The sequence below is a fragment of the Grampus griseus genome, assembly GCF_964374135.1.
Source record: "Grampus griseus genome assembly, chromosome: 8".
Lineage (NCBI taxonomy): Eukaryota > Metazoa > Chordata > Mammalia > Artiodactyla > Delphinidae > Grampus > Grampus griseus.
In genome coordinates, this window is record NC_139002.1 from 61,449,677 (window position 1) to 61,468,164 (window position 18,488).

Consider the following 18,488-nt stretch of genomic DNA (forward strand, 5'->3'; position numbering starts at 1 on the left):
ATTTCAAATCCATTGTGGTCTGAGGACATACTTTATATTTAATATTTTTAAAATATTTTAAGACTTCTTTTTTTTTTTTTTTTTTGCGGTGCGCGGGCCTCTCACTGTTGGTGCCTCTCCCGTTGCGGAGCCCAGGCTCCGGACGCGCAGGTTTAGCGGCCATGGCTCACGGGCCCAGCCGCTCCGCGGCATGTGGGATCCTCTAGGACCGGGGCACGAACCCGTGTCCCCCGCATCGGCAGGCGGACTCTCAACCACTGCGCCACCAGGGAAGCCCCTAAGACTTCTTAAAAAATGTACCTGAACATGATCTATCTTGGTAAATGTTCCATGTGCCCTTGGCATTTGTTGGGTAGAGTGTTCTGTAAAATTCAGTCTGGCCATGTTGGTTTATGGTTTTTCAAGTCTACTGTATCTTTGCTGATTTTCTGCCTACTTGTTCTATCAATTAATGAGAGAGGAGTATTTTAATTTCCAGCTATAATTGTGGATTTACCTATTTCTTGCAATTAATTCTGTGAGTCTTTGCTTCATTTTGAAAGTCTGTTAACTAGGTGCATACAGATCTAGGATTATTATGTCTTCTTGATGAACTGACCTCTTTATTATTATGAAATGACCTTCTTTATCCCTGGTAATATACTTTGCCTTGAAATCTACTTTGATATTAATATAGCTTTCTTTTGAGAATTGTTAGTTTGGTGTATCTTTTTCCATCTATTTTTAACCTATTTGTGCTTTTCTATTTAAAGTGCATTTCTTATAGACAGCATATGGTTGAGCCCGATTTTTTTTTTTTTGCAATAAGACAGTCACTGCCTTTTCATTGGGGTGTTTAAACCATTTACATTGAATATGTTTATTAATATGGTTAGATCTGAGTCCATCATCTTGCTGTTCATTTCCTGTTTTTCCCATCTGTTCTTCGTTCACTCTTCCTTATTTTCTACCCTCTTTTGGATTAATGAGTATTTTTTATAATTCCAGTTTATCTTCTTTGTTGGCTTAACTTTTTGGTTTGTCATTTTAGTGGTTGTTTTAGGAGGTAAAATACACATCTTTAACTTATCACAGTCTATTTTCAAGAGATAATAGTACCTCTTGCCACATATAGTATAAGAACCTCCCAACAGTGTATTTCCATTTCTGCCCTCTCAACCTTAGTTTCACTCTCTGCACAGTGGCCTGGAAATTTTCTCACAGCCATAAGCTGGGGCAGTTGTATGATTTGCCTCATTTGTTTACCAGCTCTCAAGATCACTGTCCATTGTAGGCTGATGTCCAGTGTCTTGAAAACCATTGTTTCATATGTTTTGTCTTTTTTTTTTTTTTTTTTTGGTTGTTTCATGAGGCAGGGTGAATTCCATCCCTGTTACTTCATCTTGGCCTGAAGCAGAAGTCTTAGTTTAATCATCTTTTGCTTTGCTTGAATGTTTTCATACTATTCTTCTTGGCCCAGTCTAACTGTACTGCAGTTTGTACTTTAGTTGGTTCCAGAGAAATCTTTCTAAAACAAATATCTGACCAAGTCTCTGCTTTTCAGTGGTTCCCCATTTCTTTTTTAAATAATGAAACAAACATGCTAAGACACCAAATTTCTGTGTGGAGTAAATATTACTAAATGGAACCTGGAGAAATAAAGGTACTGCTAAAAATTTTACAAGTAAATTCCTGCATAATCATATATAGTAACCATATACTATTTTGAAAAGATAAATATTGATTTTTCTATTGGTTAGGTAACAATTTGTATAGAACTAGCTTTTAATTTAAATCACAATTGCTGTCTCATTTGGAACTCAATAAAATATTGAAAGCTCAGTAGTTGTTGACAAAATTAATTATTACAGGGCTTCTCTGGTGGCGCAGTGGTCAAGAATCCGCCTGCCAGTGCAGGGGACACGGGTTCGAGCCCTGGTCCGGGAAGATCCCACATGCCGCAGAGCAACTAAGCCCGTGTTCCACAACTGCCGAGCCCATGTGCTGCAACTGCTGAAGCCTACGTGTCTGGAGCCCGTGCTCCATGACAAGAGGAGCCATCGCAATAAGAAGCCCACACAACGAAGAGTAGTCACTGCAATGAAGAGTAGCCCCTGCTCACCACAACTAGAGAAAGCCCACTCGCAGCAACGAAGACCCAATGCAGCCAAAAATAAAATAAATAAATTTATTAAAAAAGATTAATTGTTACAGAAAATGCCACTGATTTTTTCATGTTTATCTATGAGATGTTAGTCAGATGCATTGACATTAACCCACTTGTAATCTCAGAATGAATTACCTCAATTAGGAAAAAAAGATCAATATGTACATATATGTAAAAATCTGGTTGTCTTCTCTTATATTCTGAGAATTTCTTAATATTTTCATGCTGTCATTCCTTACTCACCTCTGTAGTATTGGCCTCAGTAGGTACTGTTTCTCTCTTCCAATTTGTGCAAACATGCCTGCAAAAAACAAAACAAAAAAGTTAACTGAGTACCTTCTACATACCAGGCATTGCGCCAGATTACTTTAACATACCAGGCTCAGGCTCGTTTCTGTGCTCCACTTATTTTCATATTTCCTATCACTGTTTATCACACATCCTTCTCTGTACCTGCACTGATTTATCTGCAGTTATTACGATATGCCATTCTCTTTCATCCTTTGATGCTTTCTCATATAGTGTTCCCTCTATCTTCCTTTGTTCATCTGGTTAAATCCTACTTGATAATTAAGACTCAATTTCAGTATACCCTTCTTTAGGAAATCTTCCCTGAAAACCACAGGCTAGGTTAGGTGCCTTCTGTGTTCCCACAGCCTCTTACATTTATCTCATCACAGCACTTAGCACACTAATTGCAACTATCTGTTCCCCTCCCTTTTTATTTCCCCACCAGACTGCTTGAGGGCATTATCTTATATGATTCCATATCTTAACACATAGCCCAGGACCTGGCCCAGAGCAGGGATGTGGAAGACAGGAGTTTGTCCTTGGGTCTGCCATTGTGTGATGTTATATGAGTTGTTTGGCTCATTCAACATGCCAAACTCTAGGTTCCCTTACTACTCTGCAGCCATGATGTCAGTCTTTCTCTAATCTGGTCTCTGCTAGCCATGTAGCTTCTTTATAGGTGGTGTTCACTAGTGTGTCCTTTTGGGCTCTGAAGACTTGGTTTCTGCCAGGCAGCCTAGTGGGCCTATCGCATGAGGCCTAAGTGAAAGGGCCAGATTCTTTTTGCAGTAATGGTTTAGGGCTTGGTATTGGACCATGTTAGAAAACTAACATAGTATCTGCCTTAGTCTAGGCTCAGATGACAAACTGCTAGTGAGAGCCAGAGGGAAACCACTCAGAGAAAAACCACAGGTCTAGGCTGCAAACTGTCTTTAGGGAGGGCCACTGTGGTAAGATTCTGTAGGCGTCTTGGAATGCTCTCTCTCCACAGTAGTCAGATAAAAAGCTAGGCTTTGTGATGCATTTTCTGACTCTCTCTGGCAATCAGTCACTCCTTTCTCTGTGCCCTCACATCACCCCATACATCCCTCTTACCTAGCACTTATCACACTGTATTATACTCATTTAATTTCCTATATGTCTCCTTCTCTAGAAAAGAGCCCTGGATGATGGAGATCATCCAGATTGATCTCTGTAACCAACCAAGGATCTACTAGCGTAGAAGCCAGTGAAAGCTTAGTGAATGAAGGAGTGAATGAATGGTGATAATAATGGATAATATTTGTTTAGCACTTACTGTATGCTAGGAACTTCTCATATCTTCTACACTCTTATGATGTGAGAACTCTGATTCTCACCATTAGGTGACAGAATGAGGCACAGAAAGGTTAGGTAACTTGTCCATGATCTTATATCTAGTAAGTAGCAAATCTTGAATTCAATCCAAGTCACTTGGTTCCAAAGTCCAAATTCTTAACCATTGTGCTATATCTGACTGGCTGACCAAAAGACTGACCAAAGGCTGACCAAGTGACCAACTAACTGACTAACAGCTGTGTGAAAGAGAGGCAAAGAAGGTACTGGTGACTTTTCTGCCAGACATAGTTCTTTTGGGATGTGAGTTTGAAACTACAAAAGTGAGGGCTTTATTTGGAGGCACTACCAGTCCATTAGGGGAAAGACATACTGATTCAGGAGCCCATTTCTTACTGCTTATTCTTTCTCTGACAAGAAAAAGGATTGGCCAAGGCCAAGGATCTGTTCTGGCATATCCCTGGAGGTATCACTATAGCTCATGTGCTAGGAGTAGTACTTACTGTTCCATCTGCCTGGAATGCCCTTCCCCCAAGTATGCACATGGCTCATGACTTCATTTTATTTTCTCCTCAAATGTCATCTTGTCAAAGAGGCCTTCCTTGATCTGGTCTGATATAGCACTACTCTTTATCCTCTTACCCTGCTTTATTTTTCTTCTTGTATTTATCACTACCCAACATACAATTATTTGTTACAGTGTTTTAGTTTGTCTCTCTCCACCAGAATATAAACACTAGGAACCGGTGACTCTTTTGTGCACTGTTATATTCCTAGCTTCTAGAGCAGTGCCTGGCAAGTAGTAGGTACTCAATAAAAATTTCCCCCCAATGAATAAATGAATTTGGAGTTTTGGACCGACTGCTTTCAAGGCCTTTTATCATTTGGCCTCAGCAGTGCCTCACCCTCCTTGTCCCTATATATAACCCTTGGACTCCAGGCAGATGGGAGTCAGAGTTCTCTGAACAGGCCCCACACTTTATAGGTCTGTGTCTTTGCTCATGATTTTAAAATGGGCTCCAAAGAGTTTCAATAAGTGAAGAGGTTGAGCTGGGTTTTAAGGGTTAGTTGGTGTTTATCAGGCCAGGAAGAGGGAAGAGAGCTTTTCCAGAAACAGCAAAGACCTAGAAGTTTGAGAGCAATGTTCAAGGATAAATAAGTAAATAGTGCAAGATACTGATTCTAGAAGAAGACTGAGAAGCTAAAAGCTATAACAGAGGCAACATGTAGGGTAAAGCTGTGAAGTTTGGGTCAATGGTTTCCAACTGTACAAGACAATCAATTGGGGTGCCCCAAGAGAATATAATAGCTTGTATTTATATCGCATTTATTTTTATCTCATTTAATTTTTATGTATGTTTTACAGTATACCTAATGTTAGTACATATATCTAATTTATAAACAGATATTCTTATATTGGCAATGTGTGCTCAAATTTTTTTTTACATGTAGATTATGTCATTAGAAAGGTTGGAGGCTACATAGTCAGTCACCTTGTGCATTTCTTTTATAAAGGACTATTTGTTGTGGAAAACTCCAGAGGTTGGCTTTCTCCGATTCTGTGTAGTTCTGTTTGTCATTTTGCCCAGAGATGTAGTCTTTGATGTCTCTAGGAGCAAAATGGACAGGCTTAGGGGGATGAGAGAATCATGACCTTAGAAAACTCTCTTTTGCTTGCATGTCCTCCTGGGGTTTGGTCGTGTGAGTCACTTGGAGTCTCTATCTGTACTAAGCTCCCCTGGTCAAATTCTGTCTCCTTTTACTGTCAGCCACAGCTCTCTGTACTTGCTGTTACCTTCTTCCTCACTTCGGCTCAGGGATTCTTCCCATTTTCTCTTTTGGAATGAGAAAGCAGAACAAGATTTTTAACTTTTAGATACTTGAACCTTAGGAACAAGGGGCCCTAATATCTCACCTTGACTGTTGAGTGAGATCTTCATGCTGGGACACAGCGTTGCTGTCTGACAAGGATGCAGCTCGTCCTGGCTTACTTTGTTCAGACTGCAGTGACTCTGAGTGGGCAACACCATACTGCCAAGCCTTACCTAGGTAGGGCATCTGCCAGGTAACAGAATAATATGTGGAGCACAAAACCCAAAAAACAAGTGCCTTGAGGTTTGTCCTGACATGCTGAAGTCATCATCCTTTTCTGCAAAGCTTAGTTCTGTAGGGACTTACTATGTTCAGAGTCCATCCTTATTGGAGTGTAGTGGTCTCCTTACAGACCCTCTGCCTCACTTAGTGTAGTGTTTAGAGCAGTAGTTCTCAGTGGGGTGCAGTTTTGCTCCCCAGAGAACGTTTGGCAGTATCTGGAGATACTTTTGATTGTTATGACTGGCAGCATGCTACTGGCATCTGGTGGGTAGGTGCCAGGGCTATTGTTAAACATCCTACAATGCATAGGACAGCCCCCAACAACAAAGAATTAACCTGTCCAAAAGGTCGGTGCTGCAGAGACTGAGAAACCCTGGTCTAGAGTGACTTCTGTCTCCACTGCAGTGTAGGGCACAAGTGGAGGAGTTCCTGCATGCCAAGCGTTTATGCTCAGGCTTGTATCAGCTCGTCTTCCCCGTAGGCAGAAGACCCTTGTGGCACCGCTGGCCTCAAGCCTTTCAAGCAACAATACGTGACGTGGCCTTTCTACTCCATACGCCATGCTGGGTGAGGCCAAGCTCCCTTGACAGTAGTGGAAGGAATGTGTTCTCTGCACTTTGCAGGCTAGCACTTGTCTGTCTGCCTCACATCTTGTGCCACTCTGCTAGGCCTTCATTACCTAACACTCTGGACCGTAGCAAGTGATCACGTTTATAATGTATGTGGAGATATATTCATTTTCAGGAATAAAAGGCCAGTCTATTCTACTTTCCTCAACACTTCTTTAACCCCAGTTCTGTCATCCCTCCTATCCTAAGCCCTAGGACTTGAGCATATCTCTTGGAAATTAATCTTTCTCTTCCCTCCAATGTATTCTAGACTGGAAATTAGATATTCAACCAGGCAATGACTAAGCACTCACCGCCTAAGCCTCCGGGATCTTGTCTTCTAGGATGCAATCAATCTGAGTGCACTAGACCTGCCTCATTTCCTCTCCCGGAACCTTTCCTGTGCCTCTGCAAATGGTCTAATCTACCTTCAAAGTCTCTCGGCTTCAGAACTTTCCTCCTGAGCTCCAGCAGCTTCTTGAGGACATGGAGAGATTAGAGCATTTTTGTCTTCTATTGTTTCATTCGGAATGTTTCTCTGAGTGTCTGCTTTGTACCGTGTGCTGGGCTCCCCTATGGGAGATAGAAGGATGAAGGGTCAGAGCCCAGCCTTCCAACTTCTCTAGTTTATATGCGAGTGACAGAAACAACCTAAGATCTGAGGTGTGCCTACCAGAGGAATGCTGATTTTTGCACAAGCATTTCAGAAGTTAACCTCCACCTGAGCTGTATATTTGTCTAGGAGGATTGTGGCTGCTGTCTGGAGGCCCACATTCAGAACATTTCTGGAACTCCTCATTTAGGGTAGTTATTCTTTCAGTAAATTCTTATTGATGCCACTGTATAAGAGGCACTATTTTAGTGACAAAGGAGTGAGCAAAAATGAATAGGATGTGGTCCCTGCCTTCAATGTCTCCTGACTACTAAGGAGAAATTAGAAAGCATTCTGATGAAGGACAATTTTGGGGAAAGATATGTATCTTAAGAGAGGAGGGTGATAAATCTCACCATTTCATTCTGCTTCAAAACTTTTTTGGCTTCTTGCTGCTCACAGCGGTAGTTTTCAACTTGAGAAATGTACAGATTCCTTTTAAGGGAAATCATTTATCTTGGGCCTGCAAAGCTGGCTTTATTTAATGGTATTTAAATATGTAGAAACATAAAATGAGGTTTAAGTTGCTATATAAAATTTGTGTACAAATATGAACAAAAACACACTGATACATTAAATAAAAGCAAATTTCAAATCCAATAAAATGACATGTTTTTGCTGAAACCCAGTTGCTCCCACCCAAGGCTCTTTAAGTTCAGCATAGCTGTATTACTGGGTGCTATATGGTGACTCAGTCCTCCCACCATTTTTCTCTACTCAAGCTCCTATGAAACTTTGATTTATATAATACATCATGATGTCATTTGACTTTTACTTGGCTTGAACATATTCCTTGCATGTTAAGTCCTCTTCTGTTCTTTTATTGTTGATTCTTGATAAAGTATGGAAATAAATTTGTTATATATGTGGCTAAATACCACAGAAATATTAAAATTATTTTACAAGGATTATTTTTATGGTTGTCCATTTAAAAAAATCACAGTCTTATAGTATTGAGGAAATGATTAGGTACAGTGATCCGTGTATGGTAATGACATGATTTACCATGTTGTGAATGATCACTCAGTAATTGTTTCAGTTAGAATTGGCTCCTGCTGTGACAGAAAATCTTTTTAATCTGATATAAGCAAAATGGGAAAATACTTTTTGCACAAAACTGAAAAATGTATGAATAGGGCTGTCTACAGGTGTGATCTCATTCAGGGCTTAAGTGATGTCATCTGGATCCGTCACTCGGCTCAGATTTGCCTTAGTATGAAGCTTTCCAGCAGTGTCAGGGAGGATATACATATGTGTGTATGTGTGTGTGTCCATATATATATATATATATATACACACATATATATATATCCTTTATATATATTATTTATATAAATTTTAAAATGTTATATACGTATTATATTTATGACATAATGGCTAGGGCAAGGGCTATTGACGCCAGACTGCTTGAGTCCAAAATTGGCTTTACCAATTCCTGGCTGGATAACTTTGGGAAAGTTACATAACCTTTTTGTGTGTCAGTTCCTTCATCTGTAAAATAGGGATGAAGTGGAACATATCCTTCACATGGTAGTTGCAAAGATTAGTGAGCTAATATCTGTGAAGTGCTTAGCACAGTACCTGTTATATAGTAAGTGCTATGTAAATGATGGCTTCTATTAATATCATTTGTTATTATTATATTGCAATAATATATAATATAATACTATATATAATGTAGTATATTATATAATAATTAAGGATTATTTTATCCCAGATACTTGAATAGTGGAAGAACAAGTCCATCCCCTATAGGTCAGACAAAAAGTACTGTATGTATTCCTTTCATACTTGGGATTTTATGGGAGAGAGATCTGTTAAACACGTAGACATGTGCTGAATGTTAAGGTCGTGGAGACTGTGACAGTAAGAACAAGCAGTGCTTGTGTTCTGGAGTCATGGCTTTGCTTATCTCTTCCCGCAGTATACAACTGGACCGTGGATGAGGTGGTGCAGTGGCTGATCACATATGTGGAGCTGCCTCAGTATGAGGAGACCTTCCGGAAGCTGCAGCTCAGTGGCCATGCCATGCCGAGGTCAGGAAGGGACTGGGTTCTCTCACTGGGGGTGCAGGGAATGGGCTGGGGTCGGCTTGCCCTCACGTTGCTCTCACCTGTTAACTGAAGTTTCACCCCTTTCAGGGCAGGATCTGTAGACTTCTCACATTTACTGTGCACTTGCTAGAAAGCATATGGACACTCCACATCTATTCTCTTACTTAATAGTTCTGTCAATCCTGGGACTAGTACTAATAGCTACCATTTATTGAGTGCTTAGTGTATGCCAGGCACTCTACTCAACACTTTATGTACAGTATCTCATTTAATTCTGACATCAATCCTGTAAGGTAGGTATTATTGTATCTAGATGATGAACCTGGCCTAGTAACTTTTCCAAGGTCACATGGCTAGTTAGAGGCAAAACTGCGATTTGAACCTAGATCTGGGTAGACTTCAAAGCCTGTGTTTTTTCTCTTTTTCTTTTGCTGTCCCCCCAGCAGTTGCCTCTTTCGTTGCCCAGGGGACTCGGGGCTCTTTTAACCTTCCCGGAACTATCCATCTGCAGTTTATCTGCTCTAAAGAACCGGTGCAGAGGTGGGGGCTGACTACCATTGGCCCCAGTCTCCTCTCTGGAATGACTCTTCCGACAGCTGTTATGCCCTAGCTCTGCCTCCCTTTCAGGCACAATGTACTAGGACTTGGGGTGGGTGTGGGGAGGGGATGGAATACTGCTTGGACTTCTTGTTATGTCAAACTAGCGCCATATGTCATTCAGTCATTAATCCATTCACTTATTCATTCACCCAGTATTTACTGGGTAACTGCTCTGGGCCAAGCACTTGTGCTGGGTGCTGGGGATAAAGATGACAACAACCTGCCCTTGCCCTCAAAGGGCTTACTGTCTGGTAAGTGCTGATTACGTATAATCTGTCATCTTATTATGTAGGTGCATCTGGTTATGAGCTTCAGCAAAGGGGAAAGGGGAAGGGGAAGCTGTTGGAATGCCCACACATCGCAGCCTCCAGCCACAGGGCTACCGGGCGCTGCTGTCCAGGCCTAGCTGAGCTGGCTGGTCCCTCCTCTGCTGCCTGCAGCCTCTTATTCACAGCTTCTCCCTACTCTGAGAGAGTAATAATCTTAATGTCTGTACATCCCTTTATAGGGTACTTTCCTACCTATTATTTCAGTTGATAATCACAATTCTGGGAGGAAGGAATTATTATCCCAACTTTCGGGCAAGCAAACTGAACTTCAGATATTTTATGATTTTTCAGAGCTGGTAAGTGGCAGAGCTGGGATTTGAACTCAGGTCTGCCTGGTTCTAAGTGCCCTGCTTTTTTCACTGCACCTTCCTCTTGCCCCATGTAGTTTGAAAATAGGCTTCCTGGAAATACTCAGTTTAGTTCTATTTAACAAAACTTTACCAAGCACTTACCATGTGCCATGCTCTCTCCTGGGTCCTGAGGACAAAGAAATGCATTAGACCTCACATTTGCCTTGAGGAACTCCACGTTTAGTGGAAAAGACAGACAATTAAACAGATGATTGACCATGAAACTCCAGGATTTAGGTTTCTTTCCCATGGAAATAGCAGTATTGCCCTGTGGATCCCTGGCCTATTCCATCTTGAAGAACGGCTATGGCTTGGATTAAAACTGTAAAACATAGGGTAAGAAGTTAGTTCTCAGGCAGTGCGCTCACTTGGCCATTCTGTGACTAGGATTAGATCCAAGACCAGACCCAGCCAGGCTGGGCATAGGGGTAGAGATAAACAAGCTGTGGTACCTTAGCGACAGCAGGAAGCATGGAGCGTTCAGAGAGTAGGGTGTGGGGTAGAGTGTGGGCGCTTCTAGGCCCATCCCTAGGCAGCGTGGTATAATGGGACGGATCTAGCAGATTTGCGTTGTATCCTGCCTTTGCCACTTACTTGCTGCGTGACTTTGGGAAGTTACTTACCTCTAAGTCTCATTTTTCTTATCTGTAAAATGGAGCTAATAATAGAACTGGGTTCTTAAAGTGTGAGGACCAAGTGAGGTATTGTATCTAAAGTGTCAGAACAATATGAGATATACACAGCTGCTTATTAAATGTTAGCTCATCTCTCATTTCTTAGAAGTTCTAATGCAATGCTTGTTGTCAGCAGATTTATATTTAATGACAATGTGTTAGGATTAGGATAATTCAGAGGTCCCTAGAATCGCTGGGTCACGTGGCATAACATTTTGACCTGGGCTGGACAGGTGAATGTGTTTGCAAATGGTGGGAGTATGGGGACAGGTATATAGTGGATAATCCCTGGAAGGAGAAGTACAACAGAAAATTTACAGTTGGGTGTGGGAATGGTTACAGATGGATAATCCTTTGAGAGTAGGATATTCAGGAGATGGTGGACATGGGGAGAAGGGTGAACAAATTCTTGGTGAATGTTATGTGTCCTGTTCACTGCTTGTTGAGATCCACTGGTACAGACTCTGTGTGCTAGAGTGCAGAGGGGAGCAATCGCCAGGAGCTAGAAGTCATGGAAGTGTTCCTGGGCGAGGTGGGTAGTCCTACCAGGATCCTTCCTGCTTTGCCGGCAGGGAACTGAGCCCCTACTCTTTGTCCCAACAGGCTCGCTGTAACCAACACCACCATGACAGGGACTGTGCTAAAGATGACAGACCGGAGCCATCGGCAGAAGCTGCAGCTGAAGGCCCTGGACACAGTGCTCTTTGGGCCTCCTCTCTGTGAGTCCTGTGGCAAGAAGGGCTACTGATGTGCCATGGACCCGAAGGCAGTTGGAGTGGCTGGGTTGAGGTCCTGGGTCTGCCCTAAAGGGATAAAATGAATGTTCTAGAGAGGTACACAATGCTGCTGAGATCCAGGGGAGGGATAAAGAAGGCATCCTATAGAAGAGGTGGCGTGTGACCTCTGCCTTTAAAGATGGATAGGGTTTTATTCCATGGAGGTGGCAGGAGAGGGCATTCTAGGTGGAGGAAACAACCTGAGCAGGGATACAAACGCTAAAATATGAATGGCATGCTCAGGTATAAAAAGTCACCCAAAAGGGGCCGAGTGCCATTTAGCTGTTCCTGCTCTCAGCTGTGGATATGCAGAGGGTATGAACTGATTGCTGGACATTTTGTGTCCTTGGACAGACAAACGGGATTAAGCAGGCTTTCACTGAATCAATAGAGACACACTCAGACCAAGGAAGTTTGGTCTCTTCAACCCAGGGTTAGTTGAGGGTATTAGGTGCTTCAACTCCTGAAGATCTGCGAGGTGGGAAGGGCCAACCTTGCCAACCTTTTTTTATTCTAAGTGAACTCAGCACAGAAGTAGCAAGATTTCTTAGAAAATTAGTCTTGACCAAACAGTCTCTTAGGGCCTACTCCCTGCCCTTTGGGAGCTGTTGGCATCAATTGAGGATGCCAGCAGCAGAATGCTATAGAACCAAGAACCAGTCCAGAGAAGCAGCTGGCAGGCAGGGTCATGGGCAGTATAACATTTCCCTGTCCGTGCATTTGGCTTGACAGGTGCCCAAGCTGATGTCTCAATAGAGGTGGATGGGTCTGTACTTTCCGTGGTTTAAAAAAATTTTAATAGACTTTATTTATTTAGTTAGTTAGTTATTTGGCCATGCGGCTTGTGGGATCTTAGTTCCCCAACCAGGGATCGAGCCCAGGCCCACAGCAGTGAAAGCCCGAGTCCTAACCACTGGACCACGAGGGAATTCCCTATATTCATTTTTTTAATTTAAAAAAATTAAAAAAATTTTTTTTTAGCCACACTGCACAGTATCCTAGTTCCCCGACCAGGGATTGAACCCGTGCCCCATGCAGTGGAAGTGCAGAGTCTTAACCACTAGACCACCAGGGAAGTCCCTAGACTTTATTTTTTAGAGTAGCTTTAGGTTTACATCAGAATTGAGTGGAAGCTACAGAGATTTTCCATATACCTCCTGCCCGCATGCATGCACAGCCTCCCCCATTATCAGCATCCTCACCACAGTGGTACACTGTGATGTCACAGTGGTAACAACTGCTGAACCTGCACTGACACAGCATTATCACCCAGAGTCTGTAGTTTACATTAAGGTTCACTCTTGGTGTTGTGCAGTCTGTGGATTTCGACAAATGTATAATGATGTGTATCCATCTGTGTGGTGTCATACAGAATGGTTTCACTGCCCTAAAGATCCTCTGTGCTCCACCTATTTACCCTGCCCTCCTCCTCAACCCCTGGCAATCACTGATTTTTTACTTCTCCATAGTTTTGCCTTTTCCAGAAGGTCTATATCTTTTGAAAACGTGAAACAGAGCAACATGGGAGAAGACCATTTCCATCTCCTTTGTTGCCCTGTTTTTGGTCCTAGGACACATTTTTTCTTGTGATTCATTTATAAGTTTTGAATAAATGACACAGCGAAGTCACTACTCTTTATATGAGACCCACCCTGCCTACTGAGCAATGGGCTTTCATTCATCCACTAACATTTATTGAGCACCTACTGTGTACCACTATGCATGACAGGGTCCCTACTCTCAAGAAGTTCCTTCTGAGTGGAGATTGGCATGTCAACAAATTGAATAAATGGTCAACAAATACGGTGGTATAACTGTCGTGTAAGTCATTCCATAGTTCAGGCGGGAGCACAAAGTAGGGAGGAGTTTTCAATTGCAGACCAAGAAGCTTTATGGAGAGGATCACTCTTGAGCTGACTCTTGAAAAATGGGAAGTGGCTTTATTAAACTCTCTCCGTTAACAGCCTATTCCCCTCTCTTTGTATACACCAGCAAGAACACTTCTGCCAGAAGAATCAAACCCAGCAGTGAAAGCTAAGCTATCTTTGCAGAGGCTGTCCTCTGTCACACCTTAGTTAGGGGAGGTCTCCGCCAGCCTGAAAGTCTTCCTTAGTCTTCTGAGACATATTAACTGTTACATGTTCTGATTCAAAATAGGATTTACCATATCTGAAAGGGTGCATTAGAAACTGCAGGTTAAAGTCAGCAAGGATTGTATATGGAAAAATCAGCTAGGGCTGGAGAGCATAGGAACCAGAATCCTGAGTACATACATGGTACTGAGTCCCAGAGGTCAGAGCCAGCAAGAGGAGCCTTGGTGAAGCTGGTTAGACTGATACCAGGACAGGAGTATCTTATCCTAGACTCATTTCATATAGCCTATAGGTTGCATATGACCTAATCTAAGGGAGGTCAGAGGTCAGCAGAAAACTATTTCTGAGATTGGCAGAGCAGGGGTACTAGAGCTAAGAAGATACTTCACACCCACTAGGAATAGCTACAATAAAAGCGAAAACAAAAAACAGAAAGTAAGTGTTGGCAGGGGTGTGGAGAAATCAGAACCCTTGTACATTTCTAGTGATAATGTAAAAAGGTTCAGCTACTGTAGAAAATAGTGTTCCTCAAAAAATTAAACATAGTTATCATGTAACTCAGCGATTCCATGCCTAGGAATGTACCCAAAGAACTGAAAACAGTACTGAAACAAGTATATATACATAGCAGCATTATTCACAATAGCTGAAAAGTGGAAGCAACCCATATATCCATCAATGGATGAATGGATAAATAGTGGTGGTATATAAATACAGTGAAATATTACTCAGCCATAAAAAAGAATGAAGTTCTGATACATGCTACAACACGGATGAACCTTGAAAAAAGTGGCCTAAAAAAGTGAAAGAAGTGACAGAACTGAGGGAGTGAAAGAAGCCAGACATAAAAAAGGACACATATTGTATGATTCCATTTATATGAAATATTCAGAGTAGATAAATCCATAGGGACCAAATACAGATTGGTGGCTGGCAGGGGCTGGAGGGAGTGGGAAATGGGAAGCGACTGGTAATGGGTATGGGATTTCTTTTTGAGGTAATGATAAGGTTATAACATTAATTGTGCTGATGGTTACACAGCCTTGTGAATACGCTAAAAGCACTGAATTGTACAATTTAAAAGAGTGAACTTTAGGGTATGTGGATTATATCTCCATCATAATCATCATCATCATCATCATTATACACAAATTGATTTTTTATAACTCCTGGACTTCCATTTAGAGAACTTCTTATAAAGTTTAGGAAAGCACCTTGGTCTCTTCAGAATTGCCACTCACTGTGTGACCTGGTGTAGGTCACTTTTCTCAGTATGTGTTTGCTGATTTGCATCATGAAACAGCTGAACTAAAGGATCCTTATAATTCCTTTCAGCTGTACATTCCATGATTTTGGGCAAGAACCCTTTGGTTGATAAGGGTTCTGTGTAAAAGACAGGAGGAGGTCTGTTCTTTCCTCCTGTATCCTGTATCCTGTACTTTTAGGATTTCTGTATTTGGCCCTTGCCTTATCAAGTGACCTTTGGCAATTTAGTTCTCCTGCCTAGATTTAGCTTCCCTCATCTGTAAAATGGGCTTGGTCGTTAAGGCTCTTACTGGCTCTCTCATTCAAGGACTCAGGTAGAGTTGGTGTACTCCTGGGAGCTAAGATTTTGGAATCCAGCAGCTGTCCTGATGGCAGAGATTGTTTTTATACTTTCCTGCTGATGCTTCTTAAAGAAAAATTTTGAAAATTGCCAGCTGGAACCTGAGGAAGATACTAGGAAGCTCTTTGCCAGGAGACTTCTGCAAGGGCGGGGCCATGCCTGGTGGGTATCTGCAAAGAATCCCTTGATCTGTGTCCCTCTCAGCTCTGTTTTCCCATTTGCGCATGGACTGAAATCCCTAGGTCAGTGCTCTTCCCTGTGCAGCACTCACGTAGGACTTAGAGTGATGGCCTGTGCTGGCTCTGCTGGGTTCTACATCCAGGGTGAGCGCTCAGGCCTCACCACAGGCTTGTAGTAAACACCCCCAGAGCACCTGGGCCCACTTCAGTTTCCAGTCATGGCTACCTCTCCCAGTCTTAACGGGTCTGAGGTTTGAGAAATCGCAAATCAAAATTTTGTTTACAGTAGCTGGGGGTGTCTGCTGAGCGAGCAGGATCCATCCACTCACAGCAGCCTCAGAGCTTGGGAAGGCGGAAGAGGGATCACACTGGCTCGGCCCAGAGTCCTGACAATGGCAGACAGCTCAGTCCTCCCCATGTGGCCACAGAGCAGCACAGGTGCTTTCCTGTCTTTTCCACCTGCAGAGTTGGCTCCAGGCTGGCCCACCTGGGGCTCTCCTGGCCGTGCCGCTAGTCAGGTGTCAGGTGTGCTCTGAGACATAGAGGCCCAAGGACAGTGTTCAGTTTGGGGCCTAAGTTGATGTCTCATTAGGGCAGCAAATGATTCACTGAGGGAGAAATTGAGGCCCAGATGAGGTGAGTTTTTAGACGTCGTTCAGCTTTTCAATAGCAGAGCCATGCCTCAAACCTAGGTCTTTTTTTTTTTTTTTTTTTTTTTTTGTGGTACGCGGGCCTCTCACTGTTGTGGCCTCTCCCGTTGCGGAGCACAGGCTCCGGACGCGCAGGCTCAGCGGCCATGGCTCACGGGCCCAGCCGCTCCGCGGCACGTGGGATCTTCCCGGACCAGGGCACGAACCCGTGTCCCCTGCATCGACAGGTGGACTCTCAACCACTGCGCCACCAGGGAAGCCCCCTAAACCTAGGTCTTTAACTTACATTTCAGTGCTCTTTTCTACTGTATTATCCCACCCTCTACTTGTGTTAGAGGAAACAAGATATAAGAGTTTTAGCTTTGAAATCAAGCAAACTGGCTCTATCACTCACTCACTCGCTTTGTGACCTTGGGCACATTCCTAAGGTTCTCTGTGTCCCAGTTTCCCCTAAGTAAATGATAGCTACTGTTTTTAGTGTAATGCCTGCTGTGGTTGGTCTCGGGCTAAGGGCTTATGTGCCCTTTGTGCTCTTAGCACAAAGAGAAGGGTGCAGAGAAGGGTGCAGAGAGAGGCCTGCCCAGTAATTGCGAGGGCTGGGGAATTTTCCTTTGTGATAGAGGAAAAGACGAGACTGCACCTTGTCTTCCTTCCTCAGTGGCTCAGGTAATAGGGAAAAGTCCTCAGGAAGCAGGAGTAGCTGCCTCTCTGGCACAGCTTGCTCTGGTCTCTGTCAGCTGTTCTTACCCTCTTTCTCCTTTTTGTTATGTTCCAACTTACCCTTCAAGCCTTCTCTAGGATGCCTTTCCAGCCTCTTCCCGGGCATGCTCAACCCTTCCCTCTTACTTTCCTCTGGGGATTCACAGCCCTTTGTACCTGCTTTTTTGTGTGTTTGTTATTTCAGATTTGCCTTTTTTTTTTTTGAAGTATAGTTGATTTACAATATCGTGTTAGTTTCAGGTGCACAGCAAAGTAATTGTACCTGCTTTCTGTATAACAATCTGTTTTCCTGTCTGTTACTCTTTAAACTGGAAACTCCTTGAGGGTAGACACAGCTTTGTTCATCTGTCATCAGCACTCAGTGTAAGGCCCAGCAAGGAAGAAGTGCCAGGAGATGAATGCTAGAAGTTACACAGAAGGAAGCTGGGGGAGGTGGGAGAAGAGTCTGGCCCAGCTTAGTTGTGGGGAGAACCGCTCCCTATGTAGTGTCTGTGCATAGGTGAGGCAGCTAAGGCAGTTTTTGGCTACAACCAGAAGGGAGGAGGGCCCAGAAATAGTTCTTACAGGTTAAACAGATACCTCAGCACAGAAGGCTGTGTAAATGACAAGAGAAACTCCTAGCACATACATTAGTGTGGGCAGTAGAACGGTGGAGAGAATAGACTGGGAGAGGGGATTCCAGAAAGTGATAATTATTGGAGGCTCACATTCTCATTGCTAACTGGCACCCTGAAAATTCTCACTATCACCCCTGACTGTGTTCACATGTAAGCATCTCATTTGTTTACACCCTCCTCCCTTGCCTCGGGCCTGATTGTGTTAACAGTTGACCTAATTTTGCTAAAATCTGTTTGCAGCACTCAGGCTGGGAATTCTGCCACCCTCTGGCTCCCCAGGTCCTAACCAGCTTCCCTGGGTTCGCTCTGTTCACCTAGCCAGCCACCTCTGCTCTCATGAAACCTCCATGGTTTCTCTGTGGCTGTGTTCCCTGGTGTGAGGTGGATTCTGAGAGCTGAGCTCCAGTCGGGGTTGTGAGGACAGCTTGCCATATTTTTTCTGATCCCAGGAGCTGGTATTTATTTGCCTTCCACGTGCACTTTATATTGTATCTCCCCTTTCCTGCTAAAACCTCCCTTTCTTCTTCCCTTTTTCTCTCCTTTCCACCTTTGCTGAGTACCTGCTCTGGCCAGCCTCTATGCTAAGTATGAGGCTACAGAGATAAGTAAGTCTTGTGCCCTGGTCCTGAGTAACTCACAGATTACCAGAAGGTGACTGCCATGGAAGCTGAAAAACACACAGGGCCGACCTTGAGATAATACATGTTTTAAGCTGTCCAAAGAGTGGGTTGGTCA

At 43.1% G+C, this 18,488-nt stretch overlaps 1 protein-coding gene across 4 annotated transcripts in view; it reads left to right on the forward strand.

Moving 5' to 3' along the window:
- Positions 1-18,488, forward strand: part of STIM1 (stromal interaction molecule 1) — a 194,465-nt gene that overhangs the window by 150,639 nt on the left and 25,338 nt on the right. For all 4 annotated transcript variants that reach the window (XM_082661253.1, XM_082661254.1, XM_082661251.1 and 1 more), the window contains exons 4-5: positions 9,030-9,141; positions 11,716-11,831. In XM_082661253.1, the coding sequence (XP_082517379.1) occupies positions 9,030-9,141; positions 11,716-11,831 (228 nt within the window). The remainder of the gene's footprint in view (positions 1-9,029; positions 9,142-11,715; positions 11,832-18,488) is intronic.